General features: G+C 44.7%; 1 protein-coding gene and 1 long non-coding RNA gene across 3 annotated transcripts in view; one reads left to right on the top strand and one right to left on the bottom strand.

Moving 5' to 3' along the window:
• Positions 1-856, bottom strand: part of AHR (aryl hydrocarbon receptor) — a 92,229-nt gene extending 91,373 nt beyond the window's left edge. The window contains exon 1 of the mRNA XM_050938605.1: positions 417-856. Coding sequence (XP_050794562.1) covers positions 417-472 — 56 coding nt within the window. The 5' untranslated portion in view covers positions 473-856. The remainder of the gene's footprint in view (positions 1-416) is intronic.
• Positions 857-942: 86 nt separating this feature from the next.
• On the top strand, positions 943-9,001 carry LOC127044213 (uncharacterized). 2 transcript variants are annotated; one of them, XR_007772420.1, is made up of 2 exons: positions 943-1,024; positions 8,108-9,001. It is a non-coding gene; the product is annotated as an uncharacterized LOC127044213 (long non-coding RNA). The 2 variants fall into 2 exon arrangements; XR_007772419.1 differs by lacking the exon at positions 943-1,024 and adding an exon at positions 4,838-4,990.
• The last annotated feature ends 7,734 nt before the right edge of the window (positions 9,002-16,735 follow it).

Raw genomic sequence — 16,735 nt, 5'->3', positions numbered from 1 at the left:
GCACTGCAGCCAGGGGTCCCAACCCAAAGCCGCCGACAGAGAAAAGCCCCCGCAAAAGGGCCCCAAGCACTGCAGCAAACAGCCCCCGGGTGCGCCCTGCGTCTGGGGCTGCGTCCCCGGGCAAAACCCAAATAGCGCCCCAGACAAACAAGGCCCACGAGGAGCGAAGCGCAGAGCCCTGGGGCTGTAGGGACGCTGGGGGCTACGGCGGAAAGCAGCGCCGGGGGCTGCAGACACCCACCCGGCGCTGGGGAAGCAGGGAGCCGCTGCAGAGCGGACGCTGGAGCTAGGGAGAGAGGCGGCGGGGGGCGCAGAGCACGGCCAGGGCCGGTTGGGGTGAGCCGCTGACAGCCCCGCAGTGACCAGAAGCGAAGCCGGCCCGGCAGCTCCCCCGCGCGCCCCAGCTTGTCTCTTACATTTTCTGCACGGGCTTCCGCCGCTTGCGACTGGCGTAGGTGACATTGGGGTTCATCCTGCTGCTGCCGCCTCGGCTCCCAGTCCCGCCGCCGCCGCCAGTCCCCAGCGAGCCCGCTCGGCGCCGCAGCCCTAAGCTGCCTGGCCCTGCCCGTCTGCGGCGCGCCAAGCGCTGCTCCCCCGGCCGAGAGAGGGCGGGGAGCCCAGGTGATCAGCGCCGGCGACACCCACCACCCCCGCTGCGCCCCCGGAGATAGGAGCGGGGGCGGCCGGGGCTTTCCAGCTCCCGCTGCCCGGCTCCCAGCAGCGGCGGCTTCTCCTTCCCGGGAAGGTGCGGGCCGGGCCAGCGCACCCCGAGGCTGCTACCGCTGCGGGCGGGTGCTAAGATTCCTCTGTCCCAGTGCGGCCGCCGCGGGCCAGACAAACGTCTGTCACCTTCCACCGCTGCCGCCGCGGTCGCAGAGGCGGCCTCCCCCTGCTCTCCCCGCCCCGCGGGGGAGGCTCCGGCGGCTGCCTACGTGAGGGGGGCGGCGTGCGCCGCCATGTTGGGTAGGTCACGCCCGGCGATAGCCCCAGGACGGCGCCTGCCGAGCCCAGCGGGGACCCCCAGGTACCCAGCAGGGCCAGGCCCGCCGAGACTGGGGAGGTGATCGATGGTCACCGACGCCCAACACAATAGCTCCCGCCGTCAATGACAACAACAAGGAAACGCACCGCAATCGGGGCATTTCCCGGCCAGACGGCACCGGCCCTGCCTGTGTGTGTGAGGGGACAGCTGTGCACCCCCATCGCTTCTCCGTGCTTACATTAACTGCCCACAGCTGGGGTAGCGGGTGTGAGACGCCGCAGGGGGGAAGGAGTAGGGTGCAGGTGAGGCCTGGACCTGCACTGGGCCGGGGGGGGGCTCGTGCAGCCCCGCCCCGTGATTGCACCTATGAAATTCTGAAAGATAAGAGTCCAGAGTGTGGTTAAGGGGGGAAGCCATTATCAGTCTACTTTTTAAAGGGGAAAAAATTACAAGCAACATAGGCTGCTAAAGTGCTGCTAAGTGCTGTTCAGGCAGAATTACCATGTATTTTGCCTAGGGCTGTTAATTAAAAAAATAATCATGATTAACTGTGAGATTAAAAAATGATTAATTGCCATTTCAGTTGCACTGTTAATAATGGAATAACATTTATTTGCATATTGGATTTTTTTACATTTTTAAATATTGCTTTCAGTTGCAACATGGAATACAAAGTGTATAGGGCTCACTTTATACTGGTTTTATTACAAGTATTTGCCCTTTAAAATGATAAACAAAAGAATTAGTCTTTTTTAATTCACTTCGTACAAGTACTGTATTGCAATCTCTTTATCCTGAAAATAATTCTACATTTGTAAGTTGCGCTATTATTTTTACATAACTGCACTCAAAAATAATAATGTAAGACTTTAGAGCCTAAAAGGCCACGCAGTGCTGCTACTTCTTCAGCCAATCACTAAGACAAACGTTTGTTTACATTTGTGGGAGATAATGCTACCCGCTTCTTATTTACAGTGTCATCTGAAAATGAGCAGGCATTTCCATGGCACTTTTATAGCCAGCATGGAAGGTACTTACGCGCCGAACATGCTAAACATTTGTATGCCCTTTCATGTTTCAACCACCATTCCAGAGGACACACTTCCATGCTGATGACAGGTTCTGTTTGATAATGTGCCAAAGCAATGCAGACTGATGCACATTAATTTTCATCATCTGAATTAGATGTCACCAACAGAAGCTTGTTTTTGTTTTGTTTTTTTTGGTAGTTCAGGTTCTGTAGTTTCTGCATTGGAGTGTTGCTCTTTTAGGACTTCTGACAGCATGTTGCACACCTCATCCCTCTCAGATTTTGGAAGCCACTTCAGATTCTTAAACCTTGGGTCAAGTGCTGTATCTATCTTTAGAAATCTCACATTCACCTTCTTTGCATTTTGTCAAAGATGCATGGGGAGGAGGTGACCTGCCCTCTGTGGAGAAAGAAGTGGTTCAGGGCTATTTAGAAAAGCTGGATGAGCACAAGTCCATGGGGCCGGATGAGCATCCAAGGGTGCTAAAGGACTTGGCGGATGTGATTGCAGAGCCATTGGCTGTTATCTTTGAAAACTCATGATGATCAGGGGAGGTCCCAGATGACTGGAAAAAGGCTAATGTAGTACCTATCTTTGAAAAAGGAAAGAAGGAGGATCTGGGGAACTACAGGCTAGTCAGCCTCACCTCAGTCCCTGGAAAAATCATGGAGCAGGTCCTCAAGGAATCAATTCTGAAGCACTTAGAGAGGAAAGTGATCAGGAATAGTCAGCATGGATTCACCAAAGGCAAGTCATGTCTTCTATGATGAAATAATTGGTTCTGGATGAGGGGAAAGCAGTGGATGTGTTATTCCTTGACTTTTGCAAAGCTTTTGATATGGTCTCCTATGGTATTCTTGCTGGCAAGTTAAAGAAGTAGGGGCTGGATGAACAGACTATAAGGTGGATGGAAAGCTGGCTAGATTGTCATAGGCTCATAGAATATCAGGGTTGGAAGGGACCTCAGAATGTCATCTAGTCCAACTCCTTGCTCAAGGCAGGACCAATCCCTGGATAGATTTTTACCCAAGTTCCCTAAATGGTCCCTTCAAGAACTGAACTCACAACCCTGGCTTTAGCAGGCTAATGCTCAAACCACTGAACTGTCCCTCCCCCCCAACTCAATGGGTAGTGATCAATGGCTCCATGTCTACTTGGCAGCCAGTATCAACTGGAATGCCCCAAGGGCCAGTTTTGTTCAGTATCTTCATTAGTGATCTGGAGGAAGGCGTGGACTGCACTGTCAGCAAGTTTGCAGATAACACTAAACTGGGAGGAGTGGTAGATATGCTGGAGGGTATGGATAGGATACAGAGGGACCTAGACAAATTAGAGGACTGGGCCAAAAGAAATCTGATGAGGTTCAATAAGGACAACGGCAGAGTCCTGCACTTAGGATGGAAGAATCCCATGCACTGCTACAGGCTGGGAACCGACTGACTAAGCGGCAGTTTTGCAGAAAAGGACCTGGAGATTACAGTGGATGAGAAGCTGGATATGAGTCAACAGTGTGTTCTTGTTGCCAAGGAGGCTAATGGCATATTGGGCTGCATTAGTAGGAGCTTTGCCAGCAGATCGAGGGCTGTGATCATTCCCCTCTATTCGACATCAGGGAGGCTTCATCTAGTACTGTGTCCAGTTTTGGGCCCCACACTACAGGAAGGATGTGGAAAAATTGGAAAGAGTCCAGCAGAAGGTAACAAAAGTGATTGGGGGCTGGAGCACATGACTTATGAGGAGAGGCTAAGGGAACTCGGATTGTTTAGATGAGAAGAATGAGGGGGGGATTTGCTTTCAACTACCTGAAAGGGGGTTCCAAAGCAGATAGATCTAAACTGTTCTCAGTGATACCAGATGACAGAACATGGAGTAATGGTCTCAAGTTACAGTGGGAGAGGTTTAGGTTGGATATTAGGAAAAACTTTTTCACTGGGAAGGTGGTGAAGCACTGGAATGGGTTACCTAGGGAGGTGGTGGACTCCCCTTCCTTAGAAATTTTTAAGGTCAGGCTTGACAAAGCCCTAGCTGGGATGATTTAATTGGGGATTGGTCCTGCTTTGAGCAGGGGGTTGGACTGGATGACCTCCTGAGGTCCCTTCCAACCCTGAAATTTTATGATTCTGAATTGAACAACTAGGCTGAGTTGTCATCCGAGACTGACGCAGCACAAAATATATGGCAGAATGTGGGTGAAACCACAAAGTGGAGATACACAATTCTGCCCCAGGGAGTTCAGTCACAAATTTAATTATCACATTTTTTTAAACAAGTGTCATCAGCATGGAAGCATGTCCTCTGGAATGGTGGCTGATGCATGAAGAGATATACAAATGTTTAGCATATCTGGCATATAAATACCTTGCAACGCTGGCTACAAAAGTGCTATGCAAATGCCTGTTCTCACTTTCAGGTGACATTGTAAATAAGAAGTGGGCAGCATTATCTCCTGTAAATTTGAACAAACTTCTTTATCTTAGTGATTGTCTGAACAAGAAGTAGGACTGAGTGGACTTGTAAGCTGTACAGTTTTCTTTTCTTTTTTTTGAATGTAGTTATGTAACAAAAAATCCACATTTGTAAATTGCACTTTCATGATAAAGAGATTGCACTATAGTACTTGTATAAAGTGAATTGAAAAATACTGTCTGTTTTGTTTATCTTTACTGGGCAAATATTTGTAGTCAAAAATAATATGTAGTGAGCACAAAACACTTTGTATTCTGTGTTTTAATTGAAATTAATGTTTGAAAATGTAGAAAAGCATCCAAAATATTTATAAATTTCAATTGGTATTCTGATTGTTTAACAGTGTGATTAAAACTGATTAATTACAATAACTTTTATCAAGTTAATTTCAGTTAATTGCTTGAGTTAACTGCAATTAGTTGACAGACCTAACTTTGATCATTTTTTCTTCCCTCCTCCTCTTTTTCATCTTTTCATTTGCTACACATCAGCAAGGTTCTTCTCTCCCCAGGTAACAATACAGTTTGTGTGAGAACTCTGAGGCAGGGACAGGAATCTCCCAATGTAAAACAAAACAAAATATATACAAGTGTTTGCTGAAACAAGAGCCCTACTGACCTGTTGTGAGAGAGAAGAAGAGTCCAATTCTGCTTCCATTTAAATGACCTGCACATTTCTCATTAGTTTCAATGGAAGCATGACTGGACCCCAAGGAGGGAAATGAGTCGAAGAGAAACACATTTTTCCTTTCAGCAGTTTGAAGGGAAATTTTCTTTGCCTTTGAGTTTCCCCAGCACTGTTCACTTTGGAGTTCTCTACTTCAGCTGCAAGGAGTGAGAAGCTGAGGCAATGGCTTTGGTGCTGGCTAAATGGCTTAAATCTGATTACAGGAGACAGCCAGGGTGTAAGGGGCAAAAACAGCCAGTAACAATATCTGCATATTCACTCAATGGTTATTAAAAACAATACAAGATTATGCAAATCCTTCTGTTTGGATTTGCTGATAGATGTAATTAGCTATAATACAGGTATTAATATGCTGTGTACTTACTGAAAGATAACGATACAATGATTATGCTCATCAGATAGCCAGAACCAAACAATGCATGGAATTCCATAACTGCAAAACTGTACAGTTATGCTTCAGTAATCCTGCAGCTTCCCTGTAGCTGATTGTCAGTACAATATTTGTTCAGTATGGACAGTATGCTCAGTCCTGTACAAAACAGAGAAGATTTAGTCCTTGTATTGAGGAAATGGCCATCTAAATAGCACAAAACACATCAGGCTATTATCAATCTTTTTTGGTGGCTCAATTGTTTTACCTCTCCATCTATGTCTAAGGCAAAATATAGTGAAGCCACTATATTGATTTGACTGCTAAAATAAAATGAAAAAGAGGCAGCAAATTCCAAAGTAAGTTTTAAAATTATATTTAGAAAATTATATATTTGGCAAATAAAGCTTGCCAAAACTTACTTTAAGTGAAGTAAAACAGAAGAAAAAGTGTTTCCTGAGCATAAGTTTCTTCTCTTCTCTAGTAGTTTTGTCAAATTCCTGGCCAAACACATCTGTTTCTCTACTCAAATTGACTGCCATGTCCATGATAGCTGTTTTCTATTTACCACCTTCTACTCACTCCTCAGACCCATTTACCCATGTCTCTCTCCACCCAAGATCTTCCCGAGATTTTTCAATGAAGATCAACATGATGCACTATAATCTCTTTCTTTCCTCATCCCCACCTCTTATACCCTTTCCTCTTTCATCCCTGTGACCAAAACTGAGGTTTCTTACCCGTTGTTGTCCTTTAAACCCTCCATCTATCATGAGCTCCCCATTCCTTTCAGCCTACTAAATTCCCATATCCCCCTTACAGCCTCCTCCATCCTTAACCTTTCATTATTATCTAACTCCTTCCCCTCTAAAAACAAGCAAGCTGTGATCTCCCCCATCCACAAATTCCTTGACCCCACCTACCTCTCAAACTACCACTTCGTCTTCATTCTTCTCTGCAATGCTAAGCCCTGGTTACAATCATTGCCTTGAAAACTCTTCCTCCAGCTCTTCCCTTGATCTCTTCCTGTCCATTTTCAACACCCACTCCATTTACACTGCTTTCACCAAAGTCTCTAACAACCTCTTCTCAGCTGGGTTCCAAAGTCTGTACTCTGTCCATGCCCTTCTTGACCTCTTTGCTACCTTTGACACCATCAATCACCCAGTCCTTGTCATCCTCCACCCTAGTCTTCTGCATTTCTGTTTTCTCCTGGTTCTTCTGCATCTGACTGTCCCTTCCTCATCTCTGAGTGAATCCTCCTCACCCACTGTTTGTAACGATATCACAGAGCTCTGCGCTGCACCCCTACTTTTATCATTCTTCATTTTTGTTTCTTTTAGATGTTCTCATGTACTCATATGGTATCAGCTGCCATCTGTATGTAGACAACTCTCAAATCTACCTGTATACTCCTGCCTCTTTCATCCAATCTGGCATTTCAGCCTGTCTCTATCATTGCCTGGATGTTTCACCATCAATTTAAGCTTAAAATGTCGAAAGTCAAACTCCTAATCATCCCTCATAAACCCTGTCTGCTGTGCTTTCTCTGTCACCATCAGTATCACTACCATTCTCCATGTTGCACAAACCTGCAACTGAGTCATCTGTAACCCTTGTCCTACTTATTCAAGCCACATTCAAATCTCTGTTTCTGCCAGCTAGCATCATGCAACCTACAGAAATTAATCTCAGCCATGGTGGGGAGAACTAAGCACATAGGAAAGGAGTAGGGGAGAGATGTGGTAAATTTAAGCCACCTTTGTGCTCCCTGTATGCTGGGGCTATCTTGGGACAGATCTGACTTATGTTCTATTCTCCATGGAACCTGAGAAACAGAGAGTTTTTACAGTGCAGTGTGCTCTGGTCACTTCCTTGACACTCACTCAATTCAAGGAGCAGGGATATGGGCTGGGAGTAGGGCCAGGCCAGAACCTTTATGCCACTTCTGCACTAGCCTGGGAGGTCCTTTGTGCAAGGAGAATTCTCAAGCACCAGTTAGAATCACTTTTAGTTCCTTTTATGCTCCCAGAGACTGTAAAAGGCCCTTAATGTAACTGAGAGCCAGGCCCAGAAGCTCTAAGCTTATTGAGGCATCTGGGATGTGGAAAGAACCATCTGTCCCCCTCTTTTTTAAAAATTAAAAAGGAAAAATGTGTATCTAAAGGTAGAAAAATTTCTCTAAGTGAAGGAACAAACAAGTTTACTGATGTGCCTACTACACTGTACTGGGTTGCTCTATGACTATTTCCCTTATAGAATCTCTTATAATAGTTATTAGTTAGATTGCAAAATAAAAAAAAGTTGATTAAGTTATATAATCACTAATTTTTAAGACAATCACTTCTGTGGGCACAGGAGAAAAGCAGCTTACTTCCCCCCCCCCCCCCCCATTGCTGTTCCCATATGCCAATATTTAAAATAATGTCTGTTGTCTTCAAAACTAAGGGCTTGTCTTCACCATTGCAGTAAATTGACCTAAATTACACTATTCCAGCTGCATGAATAACGCTGAAATCAATGTAGCTTAGGTCGACTTACCCCGGTGTCTTCACTGTGCTGCGTTGACAGGAGACAGAGAGCTGGAGTATGGGGATCGACCGGAGAGCACTCTGCTGTCAATTTAGTGGGTCTTCACTAGGCCCGCTAAATCAACTCCTGCTGCATCGAATGCAGCAGCGTGGATCTCCCCAGCAGTGAACGCAGGCCCTAAGTAGTATACTTATGGAGAGGAGACGTATGAGGTAAGAGGTTGTGAGAGTGCGATGGGATGTATAAACCTTTCAGTAGTCCAGAAGGAATTAAATACTGAGCCCAGATAACCCCGTCCCTGCAGATGCGCAGAGCATGCGCCAGTTGGAGAGGAACCTTAAAAGTGGGCAACTCAGCTCAGAAGAGGAGGAAGACAGATCTGTCCTGAGGACTCCTGAACAAGGGGGCTGAAGAATCCTCACTGGGAGGAAAACAACTGCCTTAGTTGTGTGTGGAAACCAGACGTTTTGATCACAACAGTAAAATCATTAGGCCTATCAACAAATAATGAGCAACATATGATTCAGGCACTGCTGTATCAAAAACCTGTAAAACAATATACATCAGTATAGGCAATTATTTTTTCCATGTGCTTTAAAATTGAATTACTTTCACTAAAATGTCTTTCTTGCTGAGTAGGCTTCTAACTTTAACAAAATGTGTCTTAGAGAGCTTAACACAAGCTTACATTTATGCTATCCAACTTGTGGGCTGCAGTTTCCTTTCTGCTCTCATTAAGAGGCAAGGGTATAACACACAGCAAGATTAATTATATAAAAAGAATTATCTAAATTGGAAATGACAAAGTAGTTAATATGCTGGTGTTTCATTTCTGTAACAACAAACCTGAGCTAATTTAACTAATTATAGCTATAGGTTCATGAATTTTAACCTGCCCATGATTATGGTTATAGTAAAATTTTGTTAATTGAAGTATCACAAACTGCAGGTAATGTATGAATGACAAACTTTATCTGTTTTCCACTGGACTTCATATGAAGCCAAATGAGTAAATATCCAAAGTGAGAATATGGGGAAAATGACAATGTAGACACAGAGACACAAGGCAGATGAGGTAATATGTCCGATTGGACCAACTTCTGTTGATGAGAGAAGCAAGCTTTAGATAGTAAGCTTGAAAGCTTGTCTCTCTCACCAACAAAAGATGATCCAGTAAAAGATATTACCTCACCTACCTTGTCTCTCTAATATCCCGGGGAAAACATGGCTACAACACTGCATACTGTATAGATATAAAGATGTAATCCATAAGAACCAGCCCTAAAACCCAACTAAACAGTTACAAACATTGGTATTTTAGAATATGGTAAGTGTACTCAGCGTGTTATGTATCTGAAAGGAGTGCCAAGAAAGAATGACTTGAAGATGAATTGAGGAAACAGCCTGCTTTGGAACAGAGAAAAACAATTCTTAGATACCAGAGTCACCATGGAGTCAAGTCTGAACAACTGTTTTGTTTAAAGGCACATGTGACTGGAACTTTTGAAGATGTTAACTGGGAATCCAGCTTAGCTAGTAAGCTTTTTGGGGTGGGATATTTTTGTACCTTGTACAATAGGGATACTCTACAGCATGCATGGTGAGTACTGTGATCCAGTGTGCCTGGGATAGCCTTCACTAAAAATGCCAAGGTCAGGGCAGGCTGAAAAAGGGAGAGCAGAGTCTCCCAGAAGTGGTGGTGAACAGTGAAGTTAGACTCACCAGTCAATCACAAACTATGCTCCTGATTTCCCACACTAGTTATTAAGAAGCTAAAAAAGGAATCACACACTCCTACTGCATTCCAGTTCTCTGGCTCCTAATCAGCCAATAGGTCTAATACAGTGAAAAGTTATTTTAAAATTCTGCTCACTATACAAAATATTCTTCTGGTCCCAACGGGCCAGCCACATTGCCAGATCAATATGAGTTTGGATTTTATCCAAAATATTATGCAGACAGCCAATCCTTTAGTGTTTAAAAATAAAGGTTTATTAGAAAAGAAAAGAATAAGGAGAGAGTTGTTCAATGGTAAAGCAATCAGATACATGCATAAGACTTCAAAGTCCATATATCAGGTTCTTAGCAATGTTGGTGAGTTTGCTGGCTTGTCAGTCCCTCTGGAACACATCCAAAGCATGGATGGGTCATTCAGTCCTTTGTTCAGAGCTTGAGTTTACGGAGAAGTTATTTCAGAGTTGAGGAGCAGGATTGAAGACAAAATGGAGATGATGCAGCTGCCCTTTTGTGACTTCCCATCTGGTGTTATCTGGACTGGTGATCTGCTAGGTCACTCCAATTCTTGACTCTGGGAGCCAACCTTACCCTGTTCTGCTATAAGAACCCCTTCTCCTGGACTGTTCACGCACAGCCTCTGGCATGTAAACTATTTGGATTATGTAACTGAATGACACTAGCCAATATCTCCGGTCTCAGACTAAACCCGAGGAACCTCCGTCTTGCAGTGTCCAGTTATGCTCATTGGACGCTGCAAGCTTATATGAGTTTGTCAATTTAACATAGAAATTGATATGTACCAGGCTTGTTGTGCCAAGGGGAGTCCTTGACATGCTTCAAAGCAAACACACCTCTTCAGGTAGAATAAACAAACAGATTTATTAACTACAAAGAGATTTAAAGTGATTATAAGTCAAAGCATAAGAAGTCAGATTTGGTCAAATGAAATAAAAGCAAAATGCATTCTAAGCTGATCTTAACACTTTCAATGCCATTACAAACTTAGATGCTTCCTGCCACAGGCTGGCTGGTTGCCTTTCAGCCAGGCTCTCCCCTTTGATCAGCGCTTCAGTTGCTTGGTGATGATGTCTGTAGATGGAGGTGGAAGAGAGACGAAGTGCATGGCAAACATCTCTCCCTTTTTACCATATTCTTTCTTCTCTCGGCTTTGTCTCCCTCTCCCCACCCCTTCAGAGTCAGGTGAGCATTACCTCATCTTAGTCCAAAACTGACCAAAGGAAGGGAGGTGACTCACTCGAGAGTCCAATAGCTCCTTTGTTGTTGCCTAGGCCAGTGTCCTTTGTTCCTGTGAGGTGGCTGGGTTTGTCCCGTACATGCCCTGATAAGGTGTGAAATGCCCATCTGCCCTTGGGGAGTTTTTGTCTGGATTTGCTTTAAGCCATGAGGACACATTTTCAGTCTCATAACTATATACATGACAACATATAACATTACTATAACAATGATTACTATAACATTACCGTAACAACAATGCTCAGTACATCATGAGCCTTCTGAAGACACCTGACATGACAAACTTTGCATTAGATACCACACAATCATATTATAAGGATGAAAATGGATGTGTAGGGTGTTCCCACAAGGTACAGAACGTCACACCTTCCCCCTTAGTTTACTACAAGAGGGTTAGTCACTGACTAGCTCGAAGGCAGTTTGTGTTATAATTCTCTTGGCATCCAGCCATTGAGGCTATGAAGCAGCGTGCCTCAGTTTCCACATTCACACACAGCAAACCAGGTTTTTTATGGCTTCTCCGCTGTGATAATCTTTAAACCTGTTTACAGGTATTAACTGAAAAGTAGTATTATCATAAGGTTTAACATCCATGTCAAAATTTTTATCCCCCCAAAACTTAACATTAATACCAAAATTTTTATCACAGATAGGTGTTTACAAGTATCTTTATAATACCACACCCTCTGTTCAATTAGTGTAGTTTGAGGTTAGATTGTTGTAGTGCGGCTTGGCCGCGGTTGGTCCCTCAGCGGAGCTGTGGGGTATCCCACCGCCTCGCTACCAATAGTCTTAAGCCAGGCCCTAGGTTAGGGCGGGGCAACAAACGCTGAGTCCAAATGCTCAGGCTCTCCGGCAAGGCTGGGCTGCAATAGTCCCAAGCCCAGCCCTAGGTCAGGGCAGGGCAACAAACACTGAGTCAGTATGCTTAGGCCCTCAGGCAGGGCTGAGCAGCAATAGTCTTAAACCCAGCCCTAGGTCAGGGCGGGGCAACAAACACTGAATCAGTATGTTAAGGCCCTCAGGCAGGGCTGAGCAGCAATAGCAGGTTTCGACCTCCTCAGGCCAGGGAAAGGGGGAGTCTGCCACTCCTGGAGGGGTGGCAGGAGGGACACAGGCCCTCCTACTCCACTGTGTCCCAGCCTGGGGCCCTAGCAGCGGCAGAAACTCGCTGCTGTCAGTGGGGATCCTGGCCGCAACACACTGACATTGGCTCTGGCAGTGCTGCAACCAGACTGGGGTCGGCTGCCCCCGGGCTACTTCCACTCTCCCCCTCGTCGGGTACCTGAGTCGTCGTAGCTTCACCAGCGGTCTCAAACACCATCGGCTCCTCTGGGTAAGTGTTCGAGGGTGGGCTCTGCGGCTCCTCGGGGTAGCTGGCAAGAGGCAGGCTAGGCTCTTCCTCAGGGTAGCTGGCACGGGGCAGGCTCGGCCAGTCCTCCTCGGGGTAGCGGGTGCGAGGCAGGCTCGGCCAGTCCTCCTCGGGGTAGCGGGTGCGAGGCAGGCTCGGCCAGTCCTCCTCGGGGTAGCGGGTGCGAGGCAGGCTCGGCCAGTCCTCCTTGGGGTAGCGGGTGCGAGGCAGGCTCGGCCAGTCCTCCTCGGGGTAGCGGGTGCGAGGCAGGCTCGGCCAGTCCTCCTCGGGGTAGCAGGTGTGGGGCAGGCTTGGCTGGCCGGGTGTGAGCTCCAGCTGGCAGCTGCAGCAGACGTCTGGTCCCGGCGGTGGCTGGGCTCCTAATGAGCTCTGCAGGTCAGCTTTTATACTTCCAGGTCTGCGCCGTGACCTCTAAGGGGTGGGCGCAGGACCTAGCAACTCCACCCACAGCGGGGTTGTGGGAGGTTTGTCCCTCAGGGGGGCTGTGCGGTATCCCACTGCCTCGCTACAATTGTTCATTACCTATGGTGTCCTTTGACTCCATGTAATCAGTCACAGGCTACCTTCTAATCCACATCTCTCTACAGCAGAGGAATCTTCAACTGCTCAGCTACAGCGAAGATGATTTTCCTGCTTCTTTGCACCACCGGAAAATGAGCTGTATTGGTTTCAATGTGGACTCTCAATGTTTATTTGAGAAGTATTATTTCAAAAATTAGCTGTACAGTAGAAATTAGACACTAACATTTAAGAGAGGATTTAATATATAGTGAAGCAGATAGCCAGACTATTTTGTTACTTGCTAATTCAAAATTATCTTTAATCTCAGAGTCAATGTCCAGACTAACGTGTACTAATCAATTAGTGAAGTTAGTGTCTCCTTTTCTATCATTTTCTGAAGGTTTCTGCAGCAGTCTATGTATTCAAAATAGAATAAAGAGTCCAGTCTATCATTTATTAATCCACATGATTTCACTAGTAGTGACATTTCCAAAGCATAGTGATTTATATTGTAAAGTAAACCATAAACTCCATAATGAGCTAATCACAGTCTAGGCCTCTAAAGTTGATCCAAAAAAAGGAAAAGAAATGTTTTGTCCTTTTAAAAATTTCTATATGATATATAAAGAAATACTGAAAACACACTGTGAGAACCATCTATTTATTAAAGCTTTTGTTCCATAATCAAAGTGTTTATATATTGCGGGGTGTGGGGTGGAATAACTAAAAGAGACTTAAGATTGAAAATGTGCTAGCATCCAGCTAATACACCAAAGCAATTGCTACACTTCTTTTTCAAAAAAATCCAAATATCAGAATGTCTGGAAATGAACAGTTAAGAGATTCAGTCAGTTCTGTAATTAATTATTATATTGCATCATTCAGTCTCGTTCTACCTCACTTACAGACTTGATACAGTGTTTTTGCTAACAGTTAAATTACAGCATAGGAAGAAAGATGGGGGAAAGAGGGAGGAGGAAGGTTGTTTGTTTTCTTTTTTTTCTGTCACTGGGTATCTTTGAGAATGAGTCCAAAAAACCCCTTGAGGTTACGCTCCTCCTCCTTTGAAAACCAGAGGATAGGTGCTCTGAACAGGAGGTCACCACTTCTGTTAGATTGTCATACTTCCTCTCTCTATTCAAGGTCAATGCTATTTTCTGACAATTGAGTGTGAGCCTCCTATTTTTCATCCGGTCCCCTAATTCCCACAGACTAGAAAATCAAGAAGACAATATTATCCATGCTAAATGAGAAGATGATGTAGATCTGGGAGTCATAGGTATATTGACAACACTGTAGCCCATAGTGCACATATTGGCAACCTTTGGCACATGGCTCGCTAGGGTAAGTACCCTAGCAGGCTGGGCCAGTTTGTTTACCTGTCGTGTCTGCAGGTTCAGCCGATTGCAGCTCCCACTGGCTGCAGTACGCCGCTCCAGGTCAATGGGGGCTGTGGGAAGCGGCCCGGGCTGAGGGATGTGCTGGCCGCAGCTTCCCGCCACCCCCTTTGGCTTGGAGTGGACAAGGCAGGTAAACAAACTGGCCCGGCCCACCAGGGTGCTTAAGCTGGCAAGCCGTATGCCAAAGGTTGCTGATCCGTGCCATAGTGTTTCACCCAATGGCCATATAAATATGTGGAACTACAAATAATAAGTCTGTTCATCATATTTTGTTTTATGCTGCTGATAAAGCTCTATTAATTCAGTATCTTCTGTCCTGACATTTTAGCCACAGACAACAGATTCAGCAAGATCTTTAGTTGAAAGACAAACTGAAGAAAACAGATTATTTTAACAGTTCAGGAGGCTGCCACTGATTTTCTGCTATAAGTGACAATCTTCTTTCAGATAATTGGGCATAGATCTGTGGTCACTTCTATCTAAACAGTATGACTTACAAAATAGTTAATATATGCAATAACCAAAGATCTCACTGGATAGGCCCACCTTCAATTTTCCCTTCTTAGGATGTATCAGTGTGATAAAGTGAATATGTTGCACAAATTGTTGCCTTTATATGAGTCTATTACTTGTATACAATATATAGCATTATTTTCTATTGTGATCTATTGTGAAAATTTGGCAGCATAAGCAGATAAAGAAGTAGTGGGATACCTTCATGGCTGCTTTTGACCAGTAGACTGAGACCTCTTTCATCTTTTCTCAGAAATGCACTGCCATTCAGTTACTGCAATATGTTAATCCTGATCATTTTTCCCAAGGATGCTTATAAATTCATGTGAAAACACAATCATGAGAAATTTTTCAAAAACGCTTAATAGTAAGGAACTTTACCAGCACTTAAATCTATTATATCTGCTTTTATGATGGGTCCACTCTTAGGATTCTCCTATGAGGGAGAGAAGTTTTTAACATTCTGAAGTTCTTCAAAAAGTTGCATTCAAGGGATGGGAGTTGAAAAGAGTGACTTTGTGAGAGAAAGATGCCCCACCATTGAGTAGGGTCAAGAAGTAACTAGGATCATGTGCATTGTAATGTTCCAAACTATCCCAATACCTGCAGTCTGGAATTCAGCCTTAAAATTCATTTTGTCATGCAAGAGGTTTCTTGCCCTCAAGGATGGATTACATTGAATAACAGTGAGTTTGTGTGTGTATATAAATAGATAAAAGGTCAAAGCCTTCATGCATCAAGATAGAAATTTCAGACCCTAGGACTTCAGAGTATAAATTTACCTCCATAAGTTAATGAGACAGTCATAGACCTTTGGAGGACAAACCCTTGACTACTAGAGGTACCCAGAAAACAATTGGGAAAGAGAAACTAGGAGCACCTTTAGGAAGGGAGCTATCTTTTGACTAGCTGGCTGAAAGACAGGTGACCTTTTCATATGGCTATGGAAGCTTGTCAGGGAGAGGCTGATAAAAAGCTGGGGAGTCTTCCAGCAGGAAAAGAGTTCCTATCTGCTGTAGCTGTGGCAAGGTGGGAACCTGATGGAAGAAAATAGTGACCAGGAACTGGACCCCAGAAAGCTACGATAAATTACACTCAAGGGTGGATGAAGGTTTTGTGGGCCCTGGACCAGAGCAAGTGGCCCATGCCTTCTGCCTGCAGCTCTCCTCCCGGTTCTCTCCCAAGTGCTCCAGTCAGGGATCAGGGTTGGGACATAGGGGCCTGTCCCATCCACATGCCAGCATTCCTGCTGGGGAGAGAGGTTGGGGCACCGGGGCTTACCCCACTCCACCTGTCCACCCAGTGCTCCTGCCAGGGAGTGGCTGCATGGATTCTTGGAACTAAGACCTGGGAACCCATCACACATTTCTTCATGATATACATCTCAAGACAAATGCTTTGATCAGCTCACTGGCAGATTAATGTTTGTTGGATAAACAGCTTCTTCAGCACTTACTTAAAAATGAAAAATTGTATGGCCACTTTTCTCTTCATCCACAGGAATAAGATCCAGTAAGACTTTCCTTATAATCAGAACCTCTTTGAAACAATTTAGAATGCTGCAACAGGGCACCCCATACTTCAAGAATGTATGTCTCAAAAGCTCATATGTCTGTGCCACACAGGGAACTGCTTTCCCAATCAATATTACTTTCCCAAATAAGTGTGTTACCTTTTCTCTTAACTGGAAAGATTTTCATACTTACTAAACACAGGTCAGCATATGATCTGTATTACACAAATACTAGACTAAAAATGGATTTAATATCATTTCAGAATTGATTAATATGGTACATGTATAATTCATATTTTAGGATTGTCTCAACTACTTAATTATTGGGAAACAGCATTTGGAACTGTCATGGATCCACTGGTCTGGTACTCTGGGAC

Source organism: Gopherus flavomarginatus, chromosome 2 (genome assembly GCF_025201925.1).
Source record: "Gopherus flavomarginatus isolate rGopFla2 chromosome 2, rGopFla2.mat.asm, whole genome shotgun sequence".
NCBI lineage: Eukaryota > Metazoa > Chordata > Testudines > Testudinidae > Gopherus > Gopherus flavomarginatus.
Note: the sequence above shows the minus strand (reverse complement) of the source record. Positions and strands in the feature narration are given on the sequence as shown.